General features: G+C 41.3%; 1 protein-coding gene across 1 annotated transcript in view; it reads left to right on the forward strand.

Moving 5' to 3' along the window:
• Nucleotides 1–26,714, forward strand: part of LOC120739075 (mitogen-activated protein kinase kinase kinase 11) — a 48,938-nt gene that overhangs the window by 13,682 nt on the left and 8,542 nt on the right. Inside the window, exons 2-9 of the mRNA XM_040040740.1 lie at nucleotides 11,960–12,140; nucleotides 15,575–15,723; nucleotides 16,711–16,886; nucleotides 18,125–18,371; nucleotides 21,283–21,399; nucleotides 24,415–24,586; nucleotides 24,677–24,789; nucleotides 24,973–25,587. Coding sequence (XP_039896674.1) covers nucleotides 11,960–12,140; nucleotides 15,575–15,723; nucleotides 16,711–16,886; nucleotides 18,125–18,371; nucleotides 21,283–21,399; nucleotides 24,415–24,586; nucleotides 24,677–24,789; nucleotides 24,973–25,587 — 1,770 coding nt within the window. The remainder of the gene's footprint in view (nucleotides 1–11,959; nucleotides 12,141–15,574; nucleotides 15,724–16,710; nucleotides 16,887–18,124; nucleotides 18,372–21,282; nucleotides 21,400–24,414; nucleotides 24,587–24,676; nucleotides 24,790–24,972; nucleotides 25,588–26,714) is intronic.

Here is a 26,714-nt window from a genome sequence, read left to right on the forward strand (position 1 = left end):
TAATTTTGAGGCTATGTAACCTTTTCCTAATGGTGAGTGACTAAGGCACTGAAGAATTTGTTGCCAGTATTGTAATACACCAGGTCACTGGACTCGGCAGGAACACTGGGTTAACTTCTGAAAACATTTGAGCCTTCAACACTTCAGCCCAACAGTCTCAGTCATCTGACCGCCAATCTTTGCAAAAGCTCTAAAATGACCTAGCTTGCTTTAATTTTGGAGTTTTTAGCTGCACAATACTATCTCTATCTGCAAAACAGGAAGATGGGATGAACAACACTATGCCATAGCTTTTATTGTCGCAGTGTCAACTCTGCTGGTGTCATTTTATATAGCTCATTGTCTCATAGTAATTTTTTTTAAACTACTTTTAGTTCCCTTAAACAACTATGTTTCAACAGTTTATACTTAAAATATTAAAAGGAGATTAAACTAGCCATCAAAATAGTTGGTAGGAAAAAAGTTCAACAACTAAACAACTAAAATAACTTTTAGTTCCCTTAAACAACTTTTAGTTCCCTTAAACAAAATCTTTACATTTGGGTTTTGAATTCAGTTTAAATGTGGTTCTTTAATGGCAGTTTGTGGCTTGGAAAATACTTTGGCAATGGACGTGTTTACTGTCTCCGATTGGTCGTGTGCTGTAAATGATAACAAAAAGTCCTTAAATTATTAAATATTTTCAAAAAGGGGCTCTATAGATATGCATATCTATACTGTAGAATCCACATAATATATATATTTTTTAGCTGGCTCTGGTTCATTAATCAAATTTACCACCAGCATAATTCCTTTCCCCCACCACCACCTACATTGACCCGAAAACCTCTGGGGTCAACCTCGTAACAACCCCTTATTTAAGCTTCTGAGGAAATGGCTGTAATGTAGGTTAAATTTCAACACCATGGACCTCTGGATACTTGTTAATAAGTCACTGCTTTCAGGCACTCACAGGCGGTTACCTGGCACAGGGAATCATTTATAAACCCCCCTCATCAGCGTTAATGTGGATGCCCAGAAACAGAATACTCCCTTGTATGTTTTGGAGGGTGTGTTTCATACTGAAACTCTCATGATGATTAGCTTCTAGCTTATGTGCTTAAGAAGCCAGGCAAGATTTTGTTCTTTGCGTTCTTCTTCTTTACCCCCCAGAAAAGAGTGTGTGTGTGTGTGTGTGTGTGTGTGTGTGTGTGTGTGTGTGTGTGTGTTTTCTGTACCCAAGTCAATTTAATAATTAATAGCAGTTTGTCTCAGAAGTTATTTTAGAGTTATTTTTTTGCATAGATGCATTTTGGTGCCTCCCAGACAGGTCTAGCCAGAGCCAGTGGATGATTACCAGCATTTGTCAGAAAAACATAAAGCAGACTTGTTAATGGGGGTTTCATTTACTCAAGCATAACACTGTTTTGTTGATCGGTTTTGTTTTCAGCACATCAGCTCTACTCTGTTGGGCTAAGTATATTAACAGCTTCCTGACTATATCTGTTTACTTATTTTAGCAATTTCTTTATTTTTCTGAGAGACTGGCACCATTCGCAGTCAATTTAGTAGGATTTATTTGCCCTTATTTAGAAAGTTCAGTTGCCGCTAACTAGCTAGCCCCAGACCTTTTGCAACTTTTATTTTTTCTACTGACTGGCCTCCTGCCATTTTTTTTGCTGTCACAGCCAACCACAGTTTAATTTAGCTGTTTTCCCAAAGAGGATCTCCTCCTGCTGTTGGGTGTACTCACACTTCACCATTTTGGGCTTGAGCTGCTGACAGTACTCCATCTTTGAATGCTTTAGGTCCACTTCCAGAAGCTACAGCAAGCAGAGCTACACCAGGTTCATAGGCTGGACTGCAGAACAGAAACTGCAGTCCAATATGGTGTAATGGGTATAATAATAATTGTATATTGCTCAGTTATTTGTCACAAAATACTTGGAACATAAAGTAGCGGCAGATAGATTTCTGGTAGCGCTACTGCTTCTACGGTGCATTGATAGATACCTAGTCTTCCCCCTTAATAGCCCATTGTGAGCCAGAAAAAACCCAACTTCTAAGTTATTTAGGCTTAGTGAATTTAAAATTTAATCTCTCAAAGATATGTTTTTACCCAGTTTTCATGAATGCAAGTTATATTTATTTAAAGATTTTAGCTAGCAGTGATATTTTTGTTCTGACAATTTATTTCTGTAATTTCAATGAATAGAAACGTTAAAAGGTTTTTAAATTCAGATGTAAAACAAGGATAAGTTTCAGTTTAGATATGAAACTACAAATTAAGCTAGCTAACTGGCTGAATCCTTCTCATGGCCTGTAGTAAAAACAGAAACATGCTAAAGGGGACGTGGCTGCCTCCCTCTGAGAAGTTACATCACCCCTGCTCTCAGGGTTTGCATCTATCTATTAAGACTCTCCCTATAAAACAAGTCTAACAGGGCAAACATCGCAAGCCAACAGGTTCACCAACATTATCTTCCAACTTACTTGGATGAGTTCGCGAGGGTTGATTTTCCCCAAACTGCTGCAAACATCATCCTCCCCACCAAGGCTCTGACAGCAGTTAGGCTGTCAAACTAATCATGACTATATATAATATTTCTCTGCAGCTGAGCGTGATTTGCGTCTTACAGGAAATGAGTGATGTTTTAAGGTGCCATGCAGAGTGATAGTATGAGTGCATTCTGATCAGGGAATTCAGGTTTTACTAATGACAGCCCTGTGGTGCAGTGTGTGAACCAAAAGTGCACATCAATCACAACTTTATCTTTACGCATATCAAATAAGGAAGATGTGCCGCCTCAGACGGACAGCACACATTGGTTAGTTGTGGCCTAGTGTTTAAACTGCTGACGTTGCTTAACTCTCGCGCTCAGCGAGCAACTTTGAATGCACCCCTGAGCTAAGGCGAAACTCCAGTGGCATGAGCGCCAGTTTCGTCGTGAGTTGACATCTGCACTATGATTGTACCCGATCTCTCTCCCTCTCTCTCTCTCTCTCCTTTGCTCGCTGCCTGGTCAGAGCTTGCCAAACTGTCTGTCAGGCTATGGCTTCGTCCCTCAGGGGACAAAGCTCCCGTTCTTCCTGGGGAAAGCCCCCACCCTGCCGGAATTCTCCCCTCGCCTACGGGTTGCAGGGCAGGGAGGAGGGAGAGGGAGGAAGGTAGAGAGAGCACAGAGGTCGACCCGATGTCGGCATTTAAAGACCAGCACAGATAATTTTGGCCATGGAGCGATACTATGCACTCTTTCATTTGACCTTTTTGTTGAAAAGAATTAGTTTTTTTGTGTTTTGTCCAGATTATTATTCCTTTTAAAAAATGCACACCAAGTATGGCGCGAGTTTTCAGTCAATGCCGGCTTAGTATCCTCGGGTAATTATCAGTCCAACCCTAGCAGAAACTAACAGGGGTGAGGAATCATACCATACATAGGAACAAGTGGTGAGAGATGGAGATGTAGCTGCAGTTTGGAATTATAGGGAAGAAGATAATTAAGTGAGGTGCAGAGTGAAGAGGCAGACTTTTGGATGTGAAAGTTTATAGCCTTTGTCGCTGCATGCACTGTATGTTCAGTGTCCTTGACGAGGGCGTGAGCCCAAGCCAGACATTGCTTTTTGTATGTCAGTACCTGCCAGTGACTGTTTAAGTCCGCTTTAGCGAATTTTTCTATGCCTGCTAAACTTCCTTTTTTTTTTTTTTTTTTCCAAACGTCGCATAATACAGTTTACATTAACAGCTGTGGTGGATCTAATGTGCTCCGTTCATAGTAGTTTTTGAAACACTTGATCCATAAAGGATAACTAATAATATCCTGTTTTGTCAAAGGCAGAGTGTAAAAATAAAAATTAAAAAACGAACTAAATGAAACAATACTGTCAATGAAAAACAAAGTAAATTTCATAACACATTCTGCTTCATATAGCTATGGTAGACAAGTTTATTTAGCCAACCACAAACCGCAGCCTCGGTATGAGCAAGGGATCAAAACAGGGAGGAGGAAAATTATGGAGATGAGTGAAAACAAGAAAAAAGAGAAAAGGCTTGGTGGCCTTTTTTTCCAGTGAAGTTATAAATGCCCATCAAAATGATATAAATTGACCAACATTTCTTGTGTTATATAAATTTGTTGCACCTGCTTTTGTTCTATAAGGTAAAATATACCTAAAAGTTGGTGCAAGCAGGCTTTGCACCAACTTTGTAATAAAGTAATAGAGTCCAGTAGCACTCTATTTCCAGTCCTAGACACTATAACTTGCTGCAGTTTGGGTAAAATTATCAAGTTTAATACCTTTTTAAAAAAAAAAAAAAACATTCTGAAATAATATTGCTGCATTGAATAAAAATAGATGTTTGTTTGTATACTCTGTCAATTTACTGGCCAAGAAAACTGCAACTGGTGCATCTCTACTGAAAACTGGACTACAACAAAAAGTCAAAGCATGTTTTTTGATAGGCTTGATGGTTAATCTGTGACAGCATATTAAGAGACCCTTTCCCATTAGTATTTGCCAGTAAATCTGGGGTAATGTCAGTAAATGTGAGCAGAACAAGAAGCCTTGCTTCTTAAATGCCATGTGAAGAATGTGGGGAATGTATAATAGCCCATATTTGTCCATGAGGCACCGCTGCCTTTATCAGTCAGGTAAGCACATGTTTAATCAGTGCTGGAAAGACCCCTGAAAAAAAGCCATGACTCTGGGATTCTGTTGCAGAGTTGACTCACTCCCACAGCCGCTATCATATCTAGGCCACCGCTGGTAGGAGTCATGTCTGCAACTGACACACTCTTGTTTCTGAACAACAAACAATGCTAAACAGAGTGCCGTTGCCATGGAGAACAGTCATGGTGTTTTTGTGGTGACATTGTTGGTTTCGTGCCTCTCAATCAGGAAGACACTCTGACTGGGCAAGACCGATCTAGTCGTGATATTTGCCGTTATCCTTTGAAGGAGAGCTGGATTTCCTGCTCTTTTTACCTCTTTGGTTCACACACCTCCTTAAAATGTGATTAATATGGGAGACAACAGGCGAGGTAGATAAAAGCACTCCCGTATCCCTCCATGTTATGATTTTAGTTCAGTACAATTTATTTGTAGACTTTCTTTCTTAATGAATTTATTGCTTCACATAGTTTTGAAGATATCAGCAGCACAATTATTATTATGTGGGTCAGTGGCTGATTTGGACACGGAGTTTAGCCACACGGTGTCCAGTAAGCAGCTGACTAGCACGCCATTTGCCGTCAGTGTGACGGTGGTGGTCAGAGGAGGATGGCCGAACAGGAGCTAAACTGTGAATGCACTCTGCCTCAGATCAGGAAGTGGAAGAAGAATGTCATGTGTACATGTGCTGAGACTTTGTTTCGTGTGTTTGTTTCTCTGTGTGGTTGCATGTGTGCACGCATGAGTTTGAGTATAGCTGTAAGTGCAAGCACATTTATGTGCATAAGTTTTGTTTTTTTATTGTGTGTGTTATGAAACAGTCTATCACCTCTGCTCTGGTGTGTGTGTTTATTTACTTATTTATTTGTTTATTTATGTATTTTTTTTTATTTATGGCCCTGTTGGCTTTTGCAGTAAATCTCTGCCGAATTGTGATGGATTCATGCCTACTTGCCCCCCCCCTACAGAATGCCTCTGTGCTCAGACCTATTAAGATCACATAATCGATGGAATGTTTGCTAAATAACAGTCTAGAAGTTTCTACATATCGTCCATGCAGCTGCAACGTACATGCAGACTTTGGAAATGACTACTTCTTTGGCCTTCTTCTCTCCCTACTGCACAATATATAATAAATGGTGACACTGCTACTGGGAATCTAGAATGAAATGTATAGTTTATACTTTTATTTGTGTAAAGTAAAAGTCGTAACATTACTGCTAACCTGCTCCTACGTGATTTCAAGTGAATGTGACACAGAGTGAGACATCAAATTCATAAACTGTGGACGCATGAATAATCTTAAAAATTTCTTTACTTGTCATCAAAAGTTATTAATAAATGATCTGTTGCATAGATCTCGTTTCCCCTTCATTTCCATTGGATAAATGACTTCATTCCTGTGACCGCCAACTCTGAGGACTGGTGTCGTGTCAAGGGCTGATGATTGGTCCACCTGTCGTGGCGCACCCGTGGGATTTACTCTGCACCTCTGTTTGTTTGTGTGAACTAGTTCAGTGGTGTGTTTTCATGCCTTCCTTTTAATTTGTGTGTGTGTGTGTGTGTGTGCGTACATTTTTCTCATACTTGAATGCTTGTGTGCATCTGGGAATATTGCTAAAAATCAAATGTGGCAAATGTGTGTTAAGTGCCTGTGTGTGCATCGTTTTGCAAATGATGTGTGTGTGTGTGTGTGTACACAGTTATCTATAGCTCTGCTTTCTAGCCCAGCCACTTACAGCTGTGCCCCATGTTCCTCTATCATATGATAACAATCAACAGTCAGCTACTCTCTCTCTCTGTGACACCTCTGCTCGCTCCCTCACAGCACCAACACTTCCCACTGCTCTGTCTCACTCTGTGTCTGCAGCCATGTGACCCCTCTTAACCTCTGTTTACTAAAATAGCAATAAGCAGCAGTCGGTGGGAACTTTATTTTCCCCCCTTCAAAAAAAGCCAGATCCTTGTTAGAGCAGGCTAATAGACAGATATCAACGTCACTGCCCGGAAGTAGGGTCATGGCACAGAGATCGAGCATCCTGGTGGAAATGGGGGTGACTGACCAGGGCTTGTTTTCACTAGACGCTGACCAGCAGTAGGACAAAAGAAGTAGAGCAAGGGATCAGGGCCTGTTGCAGTAAATACCCCCACCCCTCCCTGTGGCCTGTGGAATTGACAGAAACAGTGACTCAGGCAAAGAATGGACAGAAATTGATTTTCTGCAGAAAGGTTAAATGTGCAGCAGTAGAGGCTTTTTTTTTTTTTGTTTTGGCTGTTGGCTTCTTTTGCTACTTCATTGTTTGGGTCTTCGTTGTGAGGCAGGAGTCCATAATTAAGCAAAAAAGTTGGTGGTCGACAAGCTTTTAAAGCCCCCCCCCCCCATTTAAAAAGCTTTCGGTCTATAAGAATATAAGGTAAAAGCCTCAACTTATCGTCTTGCTTTGCACCTACCATCATCTTACAGACAGACTGGACAAAATAATATGCACGGCTGTGGATGGTGTCTCTATGACCAGGGAGCACAATTTGTCATGCAAGTACATTATGAAAGAACCGTGTCTCCTATTCCCTCCAATGTTCTCACACACAGAGCAGACAACACAACCTCTTGTGATGCATTCCTTTGTGACGTCAAACTTGCTGCCTCTGGGCTACGAGGCACAGCACAGGATGTCTGAACAAAAGAGACGGAGAGAGGGAGGGCGAGAGTCGGTTTTATATCTGGAAAATGATAAAAATTCATATATTTGTGGATAAAGAAAACAGAGAGAGGAGAAAATAGATTTTTCAGTGAAGTCGAGGGGGGGGGAAAAGGGAAAGAGAGCTGAGCCTAGAGAGTCGGAAAGTGACTGCAAATAGTTGGAGTCTTACTTCCCTATAATAAGTGAAATTCTTTGCTGCTTCTCCTCCCTGAGTTTGACAGCCAGCCTTGCCCTAAGCGATGCCCACTCTGCCAGCAAAGGGGAAGAGAGGCACGGCTGCCGATCTCACTGAGACATGTGATACAGAGTCACACTGCAGCGACAGAAATCCTCAGCTTTATATTCTGCTTTCATAGAAACCTGCCTGGCGAGGCTTTCGGTGCTGCAAGATTTCCTGACACTGACTGGTTAACAAAATATAGAACTTATTGCATTTTATACTTTGACTTTGCTTAGAGTTTCACACAATCCCAGTATGCAGAGTTCTGGTAATGTGTAGGTCAAAAGCTGTGCGTTACTGAGTGTTTTACATGTTATTTTAGTTGTACTCCATGCAATTATAAGAACCTGCCACACATTTTCTTTCTTATGATTGAGCACCTTCTTCCCTGCCTGAAGCGTAAATATACCTCAGATTCATGCATGTAGAAAATATAATATCCTCATACTGACAATACTGAAGATATATGCTAGGGCTGGGCTACACGGTAATACCGGTGTAATGTTGGGCAACGATAGGAAAATGAAATATCGCGATAGAATATGGGTGAAACGCGCAGAATGAGAAGAGCGAAAGTGGATCGTTGAATGAAACAGATGAACCAGAATTGGTTTGTAAAAATGCTGCAACTTCAGTGGTGTGGAACTGGTTTGGCTTTCATCTGTCAGATACACAACAAAGCACTATTTTTGGTAGCGCATGCTAGCGGGCCGTCGTTATTACCGTGTTTTTTGGAAAATATGGCACACTTAAAATCAATCCTTTGATTTTTCTGAAAATCGACAGCGCCCCTTATAATCCCGTGTGCCTTATGTATGAATTCTGGTTGTGTTTACTGACCTCGAAACGATTTTATGTGGTACACGACGCTTGAAAATCTGTCAAATGTTTTAGTACGACTTTGCTAAGCTACGAAGCCGCACGCTTGATGGATTGTCGGAGCATTATGGCTACCGTAGGCAGGCGCCTCGCGGAGTGATACGTACTGTGCTTCAACATAATATTACCGTGTTGTGTGTGCATAACCCCTTTTTAGGTTTTGTGGATATTATACATGGTTATGCTGAGGATATGTCGGCCAATTTCCACTGGAAATGCCTTTTGGTTAAACTGTCAGCAAGGAATTTGCATTTGCACTGTTAATTTTTTATATAACTTTAATGCACATAAAAAAACAGCTGCTCGTTTAAGTGAAAATACATTTATGTTTGTTTTGGTGTTTTTTGCACTAATAAAGTTGAGGAGTTGTAAAGTATTTTGTCTAGTGTCAATTATATCCTCAGTTATATCGTTATCGCAAATTTTCAAATGTATATCGTGATAAATATTTTTGGTCATATCGCCCTGCTCTAATATATGCACACATACACTAGTCATTATAAGCACACAGGCATTAACAATAAGGACAGTTTTTTACCAACATTGTCAGGTGTGCATAAATCTAAAGTAAAAAAAGGAACTTATGTGAAACAGAGAACTAAAAGACCTTTAGACCATTACATTATGTTCATATTAAAGAAAGCCAAAGTTTCAGATAATTTAGCAAACAAAGTGTCATTGAAGCAATTCACTGGACATTTTAGGCTTTAAAAATTAGAGCCCAGTGAAATGGGTGTTTTTAAGTTCTGTACAAATACCGATTGTAACAAAGTGGCCTTTTGTGGCTGGAGATGAAGGCTGAGGCAGAGTACTTTGGAAACAAGAGGTGTTTATTTGTCCATATATAATATAACTCCGTGGATAATGAATGCCAGGTCAAGCCTTCAAGCAGCAGCACAAATCGGTGTCTAATGACAAATGGCAGCCTTAAATACTCTCAGCTATTATAGGACTAAACCATTATTTACTCACAGGTGAGTTTACCTGTTTACCTCAATTCCACCATCTATATACAACACACATACTTTAATAAATAAGCATATACATTTTACCATTTTCTAATAATAATTAAGTATTTTATATTTTAACCTTACACCTTAGCATCATTATGAAAACACCTAAAACCCATGTACAGAAATTCCCCACATCGCCCAGAACCTTTAACACCAATGCTCCGATATTTTGATATGTCAGTCGATATGTATGTAGACGCAATATAAACAGGCTATATGAACAGAACTATGATAAATGCAATAAGGAACAGTAGTGCCGCCTTATATTAAATAAATCAATGTTGGATTGACAGGAAAGTGTATTACCTTATTTACTTGAGAGGACAAAAACAGGAACCCACTGGAAGCTTCCTCTGTTGTATCAAATTACAACTGACCAAATCAAAGATAAGATATTTTTTAATAGAGCCGAGAAATTTATCAGCGCGCCGACATTACTGACAGTCTGATATTATCGGCTGCTATTAGCTTTTTCTGGACTATCAGTATCAGCATTTGCAACAGTTGAAAAGCAAAAATTAAAAAAGTAAACCGCTTAAATTATGAGCATTAATGTTGCTTAGTTTTCCTAACAGAGGGCACGTTGCCACTTCCCTGTTGGTTGCACTCATGTTTGGAAACACAGCAATCATCTGACCAGAGTTGGGCACAGCATAAATGAGTAAATAAATAACTACACACGATAAATGTCAGGGAAATCTGTTTATTTTTTGTGTCTGAAATGGGGGAAAAAAGATCATATTTTTAAAGCACGAAATATCGGAACAGGTCCTACATCTGAGTATTATTTAAATTCTAAAACGTTTAATAATCTACTTTGGCTCTCTTTAATATGAACACTGTAATGCTATATGTAGCCAGTAAGGAAAAACACAAGATTACATCTTTTAAAGAGCTGTTTAGACTTATAGCTGTGGGTTCTGCTTGCTTTGAACATACTTGTAGCTCAGCAGTCAGATGGCGGTCTGCAGGTTCCAGATAAGATGCTGGAAAAATGAGTGTCACTAATGAAAATAGAATACAGGAATAAGCTTTACTTGCAATATTGCAGTAATATTTTTTTGTTTGTGCAGTTGAGATGGGTGCACACTGTGAGCTCTTGTAATGCTCTTCTGTGTGTAAGGGCAGCAAGATGAAAGATGTTTCTTTTTTTGAGTTTGAGTTGTTGAGTTTGTGCAAATATCTTGCGATGGCATTTTTAAATGCCGCGCTTCATCTAATAGGCTGAAGGAGATATTTTTTATCATTTCTTTCTGCACCTTTTAAAACTGCACCAGCATAAAAGAAATGGGTGTTTGAATTGAATTGAAAATACATTTTACTACAACTATTAAGGCCTTGCTCATTTATAAATTATTATTTTCAGAAGTCTCTGTGGGATAAGTGATTCTAACAGGGTATCGCAATATTAACCATGCATCCAGGCCCTCTATACAGTAAGTAGTGAGTGATTTCAGAAAATGTAAGTCATTCTGAATTTGGCAATAAAAAGCTGCATAAAATGCAGTAAATATAAAATAAGCCAATAATTATTTCTATAGGTAACATTTTTATTAGTTAAGTATCAAAGTGAAGTGGCTGTAGCTAACGTTAGCTGGTTATACAGAACAATTTTGTATTTTTAATGTATTTGGCTGTGTGATAACCCATTTAGTAGTTGCCCGAGGTTTAACAGTTAAAGAGGTTTGATATTGTTTAAAGTGTATATCATTAACTGTTATTAAAACAGTCTATATAGTATATAATTGCTGCTCCTTTAGCTAACAGGAGCTAGCTGGCTAAATTTGAGAATAGTTATTGAGCTAGCTTAAGAAATGCGGTGGTGATTTTGCTAACAGGCTAGTTTGAGGATAAAAAATTTAATGGGGGGGATGATTAAAAACAGAAAGGCTGGAAGACTTTTAATTTGGGTATCATAATAGCTCCTAAAAGAAATACTTATTTATTGGAGTCACCGAACACATTTGTTTTAGAAATGGTGCTTCCTCTATATATTTCCTCATGTGGCCAACATGTCGAGCCAGTTCACTGACAGCACAGCTCAGTTCAGCTGAGGGTGGAGACAGAGTCTGGCCCAGCTCCCAATCGTGCACAAGTCAGCTTGACGTGCTAACGTATTATATAGCGTATCGTATACGCTGCCAATCACCTACCACTGCCAGTCTAACTAGGCAGAGGTTTATGTAGTTCCATCGATTGGTCAAATTGAAGCAAATTATGTTTGTCGACTTGAATTTTAGAGACCTAAAATATGAGGAAGAGGAAGTGAAAAAGAAACTGACAATGTGTGAATGTGTGTATTGAAGACATTGCTCAGTTTAGTGTGACGTTTATTTTTTTCCCCTGCTACTAGCAAGACAAGTGCATCTCTGCAGCGATGCATTTCAATGACTTTTAACCAAAACACATTTCTCGACTTGCATAGTAAACATTTTTATTAATTTGTCTCCCCCCCCACCGTTTCCTTTCTACCTACCATCTACATCGTCTTCCTGAAGTTCTTCTGGCTGAGCCCATAGAAAATGAATGTATGGAGGGGTTGACGTTGAAGATTACAGACTTTGGCCTGGCAAGAGAATGGCACAAGACCACAAAGATGAGCACCGCTGGCACCTATGCCTGGATGGCCCCGGAAGTCATCAAGTCCTCCACGTTCTCCAAAGGCAGTGATGTCTGGAGGTAAGTCTGTGAATGTGTGTCCTTATAAACGGTTTGTTATTAAAAGACTGTTGTGGCCTGGGAAAAGAGATGATGTAATTCTCAACACCTTACAAGAATAGTTTTACATTTGAGCAAATATGATTCTTTCCTTTCCTGCAGACATTAAATTAACAAAAGATTGTCTGTCGCCATTGCCTTCGCCATCCAGCCTACTCACACAAAACAAAAAATGAAAAAGTGATTTATTTACTACAAAAAGTTCACCTTTTTCATACAGTGTCACAGTCTCTTCTGCATTTTGCAATCAGTCATTGTCAGGCTTGTTTCTCTAGTTTCCCTGCGCGAAACAGTGAGAGGGCAGGGAGGAGCACATCAGGGAAGGGAGTAGCTGAGGAGAGGATGGTGTTACTGGAGTTGATGACTCCCACAACTTGTTGGCCAACTTAAAGTGCAAGAAAAGCTTCTTGACAAGTGTTGTTTTGTCTAAAACTAAAGGTGAAGAGTAACACCCATCCTCCCAAAGCACCCAGTCTAGGGGGAACCACTCTCACTCATATATATGTATATATAAAGGAAGGCCTGAAGGCTATTAGCTTACCTTAGCAATAAAGGAGAACAGGATAGGGAAGCGCCCAGCCTTGCTTTGTGGAAAGTTTATAACATCCACCCACCACCATGGCTAAAGCTTATTGTTAATTAATTGGCATTGTTCCAGGCTAGCAGTTTCCGCTTTTACAGCCTTCATGCCAAGCTTAGCTAATGAATCTTCAAGCAAGCTTCAGCAAGAAATTTACTGGTAAAAGGAAAGGGAGGTATCAGGAGACTTGAGATATCTCAAAATCCTTAAAATTGTTAGCAGTTTAATCATCGGCAAGGTGACTTTACTGAAGGAGCTCATATATGTCCGTGTTTTCTGTTGGTATTGTTGAAGAATTTGAAATTGGTCTTTTGAAGCTTTGTGTGTATGTAGACTTGTCGTCCAAAGGACAAAGTGATGGGTTAGAATTAGAGGGTGAAAGAACAGAAGTGATAGTGGGAGACTCTGTGATGAAGAGATGGAGGGACAGAGTGATGGATTGCAGCAAGGCTGCCACGACCATGTGATGGCGTCTCTTCAAAAAGCTGCTCTGTGCTTTGTTGTGGGACATGTGTGCTGCACACTGTCCCATTGTCTCCAGTATAGACGGAGAAGGAGGCCACACACCCGACCTAACCGCAGCCCTTTATCTGGGAATAGCTTTGTGTGTGTGAGTGAGTGTGTGTGTGTGTGTGTCTGGCCACATCTACACAGAGTCCCTTGATTATGGCTTGTGGTTTTATAATAATGCCTTAAACAACTGTGTGATTTGTTGAGAGGGGATTTGTGATTGAAGTGCACAGTACATGAATTTGCATTTGGAATAAGGCAGCAGGGATGTTTTCACTGAGCAACAGATAAAACTATAAAGGAAAAAGCATGATAACTCTAATGTGCTGTGGTTTAATTGTAATCCTATAGATGTGAACTTCTACATACAGATCCTATATGAAACCAGCTCAGCAGGCAGGCAGTTTCCATAGCCTTTGTCCATCAACTGCAAACCCACACAAAGTGAAATTTCACTGCAGAATCTGGAAACCGGTGAAATGAGCAAACAGGCAGCCCGACAGGCAGCCCCGCTCTGAAGAAATGAAGGCTAATCTTTGTTTTTGTATTCTTTCTCATCTGTCCACGGCCGCTCGTCTCCAAAGCCACCATGCGCAGACGACGACCGCTTTGGGGCGAGCCGGCGAGCGGCGTTTCTGCATAGTCACAGTGTGTGGAAGTTGTAATTAAAGAACTAAATAAAAAAAGGCTGCGGCCTGCGCTCTCCACTTAGTGAGCCTCCAGTGTGTGTTCAGTCAGGTCCGGGCGAGGGCTAATTGACAGTGTGGGAGATCCAAGTCCTACGCCACACTTCATCTTCTTAGGACACAGGGCTGATCCCATTGTGTGGGCTCAAAAGTCCTGTGTGTGTGTGTGTGTGTGTGTCTTTGTGTACTTGTGTTTGCGCAAGTTTTGCATGCATGAGTTCACAGTGCTATGTAAGCACGTGTTTCATCAAGCAGAAATATTCCACTGCACAAAGACCTCTTGGTTCTCTGTCACCGCTGTCATAGAGAAGGTATAAAAGATCATCTTTGCTGTACAAAGCATGAATTGGAATGAAAGATGACCCGGATTTAAAAGTTATCATCTTACCTTCTTCTTACCTTCTTTCCTGAGACGTGAATTAAAACCGAATGCACTGATTTGCAAGTCATTGTATACTGAATTGGTATTGAATTCTTGAAACTGAAACATATTTTAATCAATTATTCTTTAAATAATTTTGTTTTCTCAGAAGGTGTGTTGATTTTATCCACCGCTGGTCGAAATAGCTCAATTATACCACTTTATCCACAACACCGTTTACATGCTTCTCCTTCACTTCTCTTCCTGTCTACTCCAGGCTGCAGCAGGGAGTAGCTTGTCTGGGTACACGAGATTAAAATGTCTTTAATGCTGAATGTTCATATCCCACTTTGTGTAAGTCTAGCTCAACTTGTAGAACAGCTCATTTACTCATCGGAAGAGCAGTGAAAAGTTCCCGCCTGCTGTGTGGGTTCTCTGGTTATCTCTGCTTGCTCCTTTCTGAAGTCCATAGATGCATGTTTGATAAACTGCTGGTTCTAAATTGGCCGTAGACAGGAATGTGTTACCCCTGAACAGGTTGTCAGTCTGCCTTTTACCTCATGAATAGACTCCAAACTCACAGTGACATTAGTTGTTTGGTCTCCTCATGTCATCACTGCGAGTAAGATTACAACATTCCTCTCCCAAAAGTCCAGCAGCTGGTTTCGTCAGTTCCCAGGCATTTACAGACTGTTGTTAAAAGAAGAGGATATGTGGCACAGTGGGAAACATGGCTCTGTCCCAACTTAAATTCAAAATAAAATCCTAAAAACTGTTTTTTTTCCTTAAATTAGTGTATTTTCTCTTTTCTGGGTTTATGAGATTTGCAAATCACTCCATTCTGTATTATATTTATATTTTACACACCATGTCAACTGTTTTGAAGTTGGGGTTGCACATAAATACCACTCCATTTACACCCTAGCTGTGAGTTTTTTAATCTTCTTCTTCTTGTTTTGATCGTTGTTCGCTATCACTGTTAAATAAATGAAATGTAGTTTGCACTAACAGCTTCCAGATAGAAAAACATCCTCACATGGCAGCTTGGGGGCAAAAAAATAATTTTCTTTCTAACACACAAGCCTAGAGGTTTTGTTTGCTGTTTAAATGCGACGGTAATTTGGTTGATATCACATAGAAATGTAAATATAAGTGGTATATGCAGCGTAAACATAATGAAGTGTTCCAACATCCTGTGTCTAATTTTGGCTCGAGCTCACTGTGTCATGCCTCGTTGTCTGGCTTGTTTCCCCTCCAGCTATGGTGTTCTGCTGTGGGAGCTGCTAACAGGAGAGGCACCCTACAGAGGGATCGATGGACTCGCTGTCGCCTATGGAGTCGCCGTCAACAAGCTCACCCTGCCCATCCCTTCCACGTGCCCCGAACCTTTTGCGCAGCTCATGTCAGGTGGTACACTCCTGCAGAAATGTTACGAAATTTTGGCGTTCGATTCAGTGGTGTGACAGGACTTTAGCGTGACATCAGGTTGCTGTCCCGAGCACGCGTTCTTTTCCATTTCCCCAAATCCCTGCATGTTGTCAGTAACGTGGCCATTGAGAGGAAGCGTTTTATGCAGAAGCCATCTTATGCAATACATTTGTGCCCATTTATCTTCTGTTTTTTAGTTTTAAAGTAAGAAGAAATGCCACCTGGGTGCTTGCTGTCAAGCTACCAGCTGGTCCAGAAAAGTAGACACTTGGATTCCCTTTCCCTTGATGTCATTTTGTCGTTTTTTTGTTTTTTCCTAAGTCAGGATCAGTGCACAAAACAACCAGTAGCCACCTCAGAGGATTAATTAATTATCGGATTGGTTTTTGATCTTCTTGTAATGCCTAAAGTTTAGAAGCAAATTATGCAAAACTCCCCACAGCAAGTTAATTAAGCATGACACTTTGAATAAGTGATCAGCTTGACTCTAAATTGTGCTCACACAAAGTGCCTGAAACATGTGTAAATAAAAGTTAGAGGCTTCGCAGGTTACTTGTTCAATATTACATGTAATAAGTGCAAAGACATACGCCTCATGTAGTTATCTGACCTAATTTTAAGTCTTTAAATCTCAGGTGACGGCATTCAGTTGGATGATGAAATTCTCCTTCTTTTTTTCTTTTTTTTTCATTTTGTCTGAGGATTAAAATTAATGAATGAGGGACTTTCAGGTCCCTTGATTTTAAGAAAATGCTCAAAAGACGTGAAGCTGTCCTAGAAATGAGTAAATTTGTCGTCTTATTGTCAGTTAAAGTAACCTCTGATCTTTTCCCCCAACTGTAACGTTTCTAATCGCTCTGTATTTCTGATTGGTCCATTACTTCTGGACAGCTACATATGCACGTCACTTTGGTGTAGCACCAACTGCATCCCTGTGACTCACTGTATCCCCTGTATGTGTGACAGAGTGCTGGGACCAGGACCCCCATCGCAGACCCAATTTCAGTTCCATCCTGGCCCAGCTGATGGCCTTGGAGCAGCAGGTGAAGGAAGAGATGCCGCAGGATTCGTTCCACTCCTTGCAGGAGGACTGGAAACTGGAGATCCAGGACATGTTTGATGAACTCCGGGCTAAAGAGAAGGTAAGAGGTCCTCAACTCTGAAGCACTAAGCCATGCCCTTGCCAAGGCTATCTTCTGATTTAGAAAATGTCATTTTAAATAATAACAACTTGATGGTACTGATATTAAAATGAAGTCATCCACAAAGCCCACTCCTGACATTTAACTGAACATGTTTCATTAACCACATGATCCGGGTTAATGTTCATGTTGACATTTCTGTGCAGTTTTTTCTTTTAATGTGTTTCGTTGATTTATTATGGTTCAACACACCATCACCTGGAGATTTATTCTGGCTCCGAATTGGTCTTTTGGGGGCAGTAAGTTTGTTACTTCACTCAGTGAGTTGAAATACTTGGAGTCAACCAGCCAAAGGAATGGACACTGCAAAAGTGGGATGAAAAAGAGAGAGCAGGCAGGGTGGAGTGGGTGGAGACGAGTGTCAGCAGTGATTTGTGACAAAGGGATGGCAGCAAGAGTGAAAAAGAAGGTTTACAACGTGGTAGTGAGACCCGCTGTGGCATGTGGTTCGGGGACAGTGGCACTGACAAAACGACAGGAGCGAGAGCTGGAGGTGGCTGGTTGAAGATGTTGACGATCAAGATGTTGATGACCAGAAGGGACAAGATTAGAAAGAAGTACATCAGACGGACAGCTCACGTTGAGATGGTTTGGAAATGTGCAGTTTTGATGGTACTGAGATAGTGGATGTACTCCACAATGAATGTTGAAGGGTGGAGCTGTCAGGCCTACAGTTGTTTATGACAACAGGATTATAGTGGGATTTTTGGTTTTTAAGCACAGCCTCATCATAGGTGGGCTTTTCATCCCCTCTGCTTGAGCAGATCCCACAGCTCAGGACAACCAAAGTCCTCAACAATATTGTATGTTTCAGGGGTTTCTGGAAAAGTACCCTAACTCTAAGAGCCACAGCAGCTGAGGTGTCTTGCCAGTCTTTGTTATTCTCCCATATTTCTGTGGCCTGGGGGTCACCGAGCCCCTCTAGCCGTGTTATTAGCAGCACAGTATTTAACAGAGTATTTAGTGTAGTATCCCTGGAGGAGAAACCCATCAAATAAAATGTCAAAGAGCAGCTGTGAGTCATCATGCATAATAATAGCTTTCACTGCTACCAATTTTCTCAGAATTTTGTTTCATTAAACTGTAAATTTGCATAACCTCAGTCACACACACGAGACCTGCTGATATTAATTCACTTCTAAATACTTTCTTTCACTTGCCTTTTCGCCCTCCATCAGGAGCTGCGATGCCGTGAAGAGGAGCTAAAGCGAGCAGCTCTGGAGCAGAAATCTCACGAAGAGTTCCTGCGGCAGCGTGAGCAACAGCTGGCCCAGTGGGAGCAGGATGTGTTCGAGCGTGAGCTCAGCCTCCTCATCCTCCACTTGAACCAGAACCAGGAGAAACCTAATGTCAAGAAGAGGAAGGGCACCTTCAAAAAGCACAAACTCAAGTCCAAGAACGGCGAGAAGATCAGCATGCCCCAAGGTGCGTCGGCTTATATCCGTCTATCCATCTTATCTGCCTTTGATTTGTTCTGTCAGAGATCAGACTCGATTTCTTGGTCAGTCTCAACAAGCAAAAAATAACAACAGTCCAAAAAAACACATGCAAGAGAGCAGTGAGAAGGAAGTGAGGGAGAGTTTTTGTGGCATGACTGGTATTTTTGTAGCACGGCTCCTTGGAAAATTGCTATCAGGGCTGAACTCATGTAAAGATTGACATTTTGAAAGAGAGGTTGCAGACAGGTGCAGTTTTGCGCTATTATAAAAAACGTTGTCATTTTTAAATCTTTTTTTCAGCAGCTCCCCTCCCCATCTAAAAATAAATAAATAAATAAATCATTTAAAGGTGGATCACAGGTCTGACTTGCTGATATCTACTCTGACCAGGATTCACTTTGCCCTCCTCTTTATCTTCTCTTACTCACCTGACTGCCGTTTCTTGTCCTGAGCTATCACAAAGTCACACAGTCTGCAGCAGTTCACATCAAGTGTTTCAAAGCATGTATTTTGGGCTGAGCAAGCATGCATAAATGCGCGCTGTGTATGTGTGTGTTGTGGTTAGGCCTTTCCCAGCAGCAGCAGGGCGGTGATGTGGTGGTAGTGGTGGGGGGTTGATGAGAGGGGAGAGTGAGCCAACCACGCCTCGACACTTCCTGTCCATGGACAGACTGCTGGCTGGCCTCTCTCACTTTCTTGCTCTCACTCTGTGCCTCTCTCTCCCTCTTTCTTTTTAAGCATACCTTCCTCACCCATTTTGTCTTGTTCCTTTTCCTCTTTAGCTCCCTGGCCACTGGTTTTATTTTCCTTCTTGCAGTATGTGCCTGAATCCCTTTCTCTTTTTTTCCCCTTTTCCCACCAATATTATTATTGTCTTTTTCTCCATCCTATATTAAACTTGCACTTTATACCCTGCAGTAACATATATATTGTGGGTTTTTTGGAGGGGGTTCAGTAGCTGGAACATACTTATGTGTCCTTTTTGGGATATTTTTTTCCCCACATACACACATATTCAAAAATATCTGAGAAAGTAAAGCATGGGATACTTTGTAACTGTGTTAAAACACAAAAGTAAGACATCTAAATCATAACATTTCAGAAATATAAAATCTTAACATAAAATCTTCACTAAGGAAGACTCGTTAAGCTTTGCATATATGGCCTTTTAACAGATAGGCTGCCTTAGCAAGTTGAGCACTAGCAAGGTTGGTGACTGATTTGCAATAATTTAGATGAATGTGAAATTTTTGGGATAGTAACAGTGTAAATAATTTGTCCTGCTTTTAACATATACACCTATCTTCCATGTCTATCGACTGCATAACAGTTACTCTGCATAAAATCACTACTTTTGCTAACTAGCTAAAGCTAGCTGCCTCATGTGCTAAATTAGCTAGCTAGTTTAACCTCTATTAGCATAGCAACATGCACTAGCAAACTTTAGCAAACAGTAGCAGTTCCTTTCTGACACCACATGTAGGTCTTTCATTAATTTTACAGTTTATCTGTAGAATAGAATAGTGTTAATTGGCCTGCAGGCCTTTCTGAGTAATATCAGTCTTGTAGTTAAACACAGACTTTAATTAGCACTTTTTAAATCTAGATAATTTGAGAACATATTTAGCAATTTGAGTGCACAGTCCAGAAATGAAAGGGACTGAATTAAGAAACTCAAGGATAAAAATAAGTACTGAAAATAGGAAATGGATGTTTTCAGTGTTTAATTAATCAGAACACAACATGGGTTGTGTAGTTCAGTATTAGCAGTGTTGGTGTTTATCTGCCATTATCAGCCATTGCCACTAGTAGCTTCCTTAATGCTTGATACATGGAAAGAGTAAGGTCTTTCGTGAGTCCTCCAATTATGTATCTGCCTATATCAAAGCTCATCAGTGAGATTTTAAAAATAAAAATCCTGTTTGTTCTGCAGAGAGATTTTGATTATGATCCATAATGTTGTAAGCACCCAAAGTAGACTTGATGTGAGCTGCGAGATTGTGATACCATATATGCCCCTGTAAAAACCACAGGTCTCTACGATATCAACCTTGTTTTTTTTTTCTCTCGAAAAAACTACTCTACCCACAATCCTAAATCAAAAAAGCAATGTCCCTGATTGGCGGAGGCGTAACCATGGAAACGTTTAAACCGCAAATATTAGGTTGCTTAGTGAGCGGGAAAAATTCAGAAAGTGTGAGAACAGTGACTGCAGTCTCAAACAAAGCACTGTACCATATCAGTAACAAAGCTTTACACACACCACAAACTGCAAAGTGTATTAAAAGCTGTTATACAAAACTAATGAAAAGGACTCAGTTCAAGAGGGTTGGAAGTTATTTGCTGTGGAATTTGGGATTTGCTGTGGGTTGCAGTGGGATGAATAGTTCCTTCACTTTAAAAACTATTTCAACAGTCTTGTGCCTTTGCCATTTTTGACCTTTTCTTTTTTATTTATTTTTTATCTAGATCAAATGTTTTTATGGTCACGAGTCCTTTCATTGCTGGTTGGCTTGGTTCAACGCTGAAAACTTCAATTTGATGTGTTATCACTTGGAATTATTATGACAGTGTAATAACTGCAAAGAACACATGAGGAGTACTAGGATAAATACAATTGCATTTGAAAGAACGTGGGGGAAATGCCATGTTGGGGCTCATATTAGTGCACAAATCAGCTGTGGAAGGTGTGACAGCTAAAGTCTGCTTCAGTTCCTGCGTTTTATAGATATGTAATGAAATACTGCTATCACAATTTGTGTAACACTCGATTTCTACAAAAGCAAACTCTTGGCTTCTTTAGAGAAATAAGGAAGCTAAAAAAATGTTGCAACCTCAAAAACAGCTGACATTTCTTGACTTTATGAATGTCTTACATCCTGTTGTGTGTCTTTCAGATTTCATACATAAAATTACGGTGCAGGCATCCCCAGGCCTGGAGAAAAGGCGGAACTCTCCCGATTTGGGTTCGGGCTCCTCACCTTCCTTTGGACCGCGGTTCCGCGCTATCCAGTGTGAGTGCAGTCGTTTTTACGTACATATATATCGAGTGTATGTGGAGGTGTTTCTCAACGTGCTGAGAAAAGCAAAAGAATAACGTCTCTCACCATCTTGCATGCACACACAGACTCTGTTGCGACATTACTCGTCTCCATTTCCAAATTTACTCCTTTTATGTGCTCTCAACCACCCACTCATCTTTTTGTCTTCCCATTTCCCTGTGGGCCCCAGCTCCCTTTCTCTCTCTCCCCCTCACTGCTCTGTCTCTCTCACACACACCCTTTTCCCTTTTCAATAGTGTGTTCCAGTCCAAATATTATCTGACTTCCTTTCAGCAGCTCAGCACTTCTCAGCAGCTTTTTTTTTTTTCCGCCGCTGCCCTGCTCTGCTCCCCTGCTGATTGCAGTTACATCAGTGCTGCAGTGGGGGGAGCTATTCAGCTATGTTTTCCAGGCACTTAAGCGTCTACAGTTTTTATATGCATGTAGTGGCTACAGTGCGGTTTACTGAATTAAAAATAAGCAGGGAGGAATTCACTGCTCCAGGAGAAAAGGGTTGAGAAGGGTTGCAGCAGCGGCAGAGATCTACATTGCTCGCCTGCTTGTCGGCTTCTTAGACAAACGCCCGAGATTTTTCCCTTCGGAGGGAAATTGTAGCCAGCAGGTCACGGGGCGTTTTAATACAACCCAAAAGGAAATTTTGTGGTGTAGCAACAGGCAATAAAAGAGACTTCACAAAACAATTACCACCGCGGGTTAACATAAAAGCACAAATTGCAGTGAAACATTTATCTATAAAGTGGTTAGTCAATCTAAAACATCTGCCAGCTTCATTTATTCATTAAGTAGCGGGCTGGTTTTCTTTACTTCCTAATGACTCTGCTTAATGGCAGTCACTAAGCCATGAGTGTGCCTGTCATTAAAATGTGTTTAGTGGATATTTATGCTTGCCCTCTCGGTAGCAAGCAGTGATTTATTGCAAGGGCCTCCCGTACTGATTTGTCTAGAGAACTGCCAAATTGATTTGCATTAGTCCACAGAGCTAGATTCCACTGTGCCATGTTTTTACTGAATAGATATGTAGAAAATTAAACTGCCTCTTATTTTTAGAGAGTTTTTGAACTCTGAGATTGTAATAGTTTGTGTTTTTAGCATCTCAGTAGGTTGGCTGTGTCATGTGTGTTGGCAGCTTATGGATACTGCTGTCATCATTTATTTATTTATTTTTTCTATCTGCGGGGGCAGGATTAGATTTGGTTCTATTAGTCCTTTTCCTTCTTCCAGTTCCAGTACCTGAGGTACAGCAGGCTAAATTTGGTCTTTTAATTGATGATCTAAATGCTACAGAGCGTGGGAATCGCCGCCACGCTGTCGTTTGCGCAAAATCAAAACATTGATAGAAGTCAGGTTAATAAGGAAAAAGCATAAAGATGATTGTGCTGGCTGTGTTGCAGCAGCCCTGTAGCCTGTAACCAGCTAACGTTTGTTGTTACAATAGCATCCAGTCAGGATCACACTGACACCTTTCAGAAGCTTCTTAAAATCCCAAAGCATTTAAAATGTGCAACGTAGCAAAGGTTAAATATACTGTAACAATAAAACATTTTCATCTTCCAACATCTACCCGAGGCAGACGTCGTTGCCTCTGCGATCGCCATTCCCTGTGTTTTCCTCCCAAGCTGGAAAAAGGCAAAGAGCCTTTTCGGTCATATGTAGAGATGTGTCCTTTTAAAAGGCAGCAGCTCACTATTCTGATGAGTTCCTGATGTCCACAATTTTACTTTCACACCTAAAACCACCTCTATTTCTGAATATTCCGTTATCAACTCGGTGTCACAATGTCACCAACTTGTGTTGAAAGAAATGTATCATTTACTTTTACATCTAGGCTCCGTAGACCTTTGGAAGCACTGCAACTTACCATAAAAGGCTTACCTTTTTGACCTTTTTGTTTGTTAAATAAAAATATATCAGTGTGGAGGAGTGTGTGGATTTTTTTAATACGTTAACAAAATATATTTCCTGTCCGAACAACAGTAGAAGCATTTCTCTTAATTTTTTTCACTGTTAATAGAAAGATTTGATCAGCGTGGGGCAGAGGAGAAAACCTGTGAGCTTTACAAAATGATGAGAAAATATATTCTATGAAAGCATGTTGATATTAATAGAGGCACACTGAAAAAGGAAAAGAGTTCAGAGAGGAAAAGGCTGGGAATGGGGAGCCACAGTGTGATCTTTATAAAATCGTAACGCCAGCACTATCATCTGCCTCCTGTGCTTGCTTTGAAAACATAGTGCTGGAGAGTGACGGGCGGTAAAGTGCATCAGCCAGGCCTCTGCCGCAGTACAGGCCAAAGGACATAATACAGCATGTCCAATCAGAGAGCATATTTACTTTTCCCATTTCTGAAGCTGAAATGAAATGGCAGATGAAAACACTGGGGATAAAAACAGAACCACAACTCAATGGAATAAACTGACAGCTTCAAAGTTTTCACCTTGACATGTGCAGTATGTAACTGTGGTGCCCATTCCACTTATAGCTCTTCTGGCTTGTTGGGTGTTGACATGCTGAGAAGGATCCTCGAGGCCTTAGGAAGGGTGTGATGGAGTCCATATGTTGCGAGGTGTTGTGACAGTAGAGCCCAGGCTGGCTGAAAGTTCACGCGCTGTTCACACACTTTGTGTTAGCAGCACGAGCCCGCTGGTGTGCCGCCAGTGTCTGGCAGGTGCAGTGCCAGCTTTAATCAGAAGTTTGCATTGGAGCTCACCCCCCAGATAACTTTGGCACCTTTTTTCACACTTTCTGCCCTGTGACTGTTCGGCTGTTATTGTGGTATAGGCTGTGGTCACATGATCTGTTTTAAAGTCCGCTGGAGCTTAAACTTTCATTCAAATTCAAGTTTCATGAATTGTAGCTCTAAAGTCAACTGTGTTAGAGATGATCGTACTCACCCGATTAGAACGCAACTAAGCTGATGATTCTCATTGAGCTCATACTGATTGTGTTCTCTCCCCTCTTCTCTGCAGTACCCAGTGACAACAGCAGGACTTTCGGTCTCAGCCCAGTCCGGCCCTCCCTGGATACCTCTTCTCATAAACAAGTCAACGGAGACCTCAGGTTGAGCCCTCATTGGAGGCCACAGAGCCCCAAAAGTCCCAAAAGTCCTAAAGTCCTGCGCCTTAGTCCCCAGGAAAGCAGGTACGACAGAATTGCTTATTCCTTCTGTGTGTATGGATTTGATATGCTTAACCATCACCATGCTTAAGTTGAAATCTTTCCTGTTTTCAGCTTGTCGATGAGAGCTAAGCTCCTGAAGGCAGACAGCAATGAGAATGGAGACTCCAAGGATGACTTTGAGGAGTACCGACCCGTCACGCCAACCCCTACGCCTGCTCAGAATGGTATCCACTGCCCTTCACCACCAGCTTTACCACCTTATCTTCCACTTAGCCTCCTTTCTAATTCTCTCTGCCATGACTGTGAATTATGAATCGAAGCTAAATGAATTATAAATACATTGAGTATTCCTCTTCTTCTATTTTGGGCTCTCCTTGTGTCTTTTTAAAACCTTTCTTTTTCCGCAGGCTCATCGGTGAAGGATAGCCCGTGGCTTCCTCTGTCTCAAGGAGACTCGGGCAGTGAGGAAGGGAGTTCTTCCCCAGCTAGCTCTCCAAGGCCTGAGAGGGGGCCTCTCGGTGGCCTGATTAACAGCACCCACCGAGCCCTGCTGGGCAGCGGCTCCCTGCTTGCCTCCATAGGACTTGGTCGCTGCCTGGATATTCCCCCAAGAGTGCCACCTCGAACTCACCCACCTTGCTTAGAGGGCCGCAGCCTCTCTGAACTTGAGATTTCTCATCCTAGGCCCCTCATTTCAGACCCTCCAGTAGTGGACGATCTCATCACCTTCTCCACCTCAGAGCCGCTCCCCAGACCCCTGTTGGATTTAGCGCTGCAATACCAAGAACTAAAGCCTTTACCCCTGACACCGCCTCCACCAAACCCCCGCGAGAGGAGCAGCCACCGGACGCCACACAGTCCGCAGAGTCCCAGCAGTGCCTCCATGCAGCACGACAGGACCAGCCCAGGGGAGTGGACCCCCACTTACAGTTCCAGTAACGGGGAGCTGAGCAGTGACTCCTGGGAACACAGAGCTGACAGGAGGAGGAGGTCCAGCCAAGGCCTGCACGCTTCTCAGCTAGGTTGGTCCGAGTTTGTTTTACACAGGCAACCACCAGAAAATAAAGTTTAAAAAAAAAAAAAGATTTTTTTATTACTGTGAGACAGAAAGTACAGAATGAACAAAACTGGATTAAAGGAGACCTGCTATGTGCATTCTTGATTTGACTAGAGCTGTATGATTCACAGATCAAAACAGTCCTTATGACACTTCATATATAATTATATTTATCAAAGTTATTTATATTTATCTTGTTTCGTATGCCGTCTTTTAGCTCCTCTCCCTTTAAGCCCCCCTTGCTTTTATCTGTTTTCTTCTGATTGGCTTGCCTTCAAAACAAAAGGCTTGAGTAGCCGGTGGGAAAGGGACCACTTGTCTAATATTGCATTAGTCCCCTTTTGCTTCAAAAATTGGCAAAGAACTGCGATGCTCTGTGTATTCTGACACCTTTCTATCTACAATGAACTTTTTCTGAAATCTGAGCTACAGTAGCTCATCTGTTGCATTGGACCACATCTGTGTCAGTGAGCCTTGGCTGCTTGTAACCAAGTCTCTGGTTCACCGCTGTTCCTTCCTTGGACCACTTTTCATAGACACTGACCACCGCAGATTGAGAACAGCCCACAAGAGCTGCAGTTTTGGAAGATGCTCTGACTCAGTCGTCTATCCATTACAGTTTGGCGCTTGTCAGACTCGCTCAAATCCTTACTCTTGCATACTTTTCTGTCTCTGACACATTAACTTTGAAATCAGAATGTTCACTTGCTCTCTAACATATCCAACCCACTAACAGCTGCCATGAAGAAGAGATAATCCATGTTATTCACTTCACCTGTCACTGGTCATAATTACGGATGGGTATCGTTTAGGTTTTATCCGATATCTGTGCCAAACCGGTACTTTTGAAACGGTGCCGGTGCTTAAAGAATGGACAACACAAACTTTGTCCAAAAACCTCTCATGTTTTTATTTTTAGCAGTCTCTTTTTTCCTGCAAAATGATAACCAAGTTAGCCTTTTCTGTTGATACAAGATACCTCCTTTGGTTGGAACCGGTGCTTAAACAATGGAAAACACAAACTTTGTCCAAAAACCTCTCATGTTTAGCTGTTTTGTTTTCTTTTTTTGTAAAAAGATAACAATGTTAGCC

This window comes from Simochromis diagramma, unplaced genomic scaffold (assembly GCF_900408965.1).
Source record: "Simochromis diagramma unplaced genomic scaffold, fSimDia1.1 OVJJ01000317.1, whole genome shotgun sequence".
NCBI lineage: Eukaryota > Metazoa > Chordata > Actinopteri > Cichliformes > Cichlidae > Simochromis > Simochromis diagramma.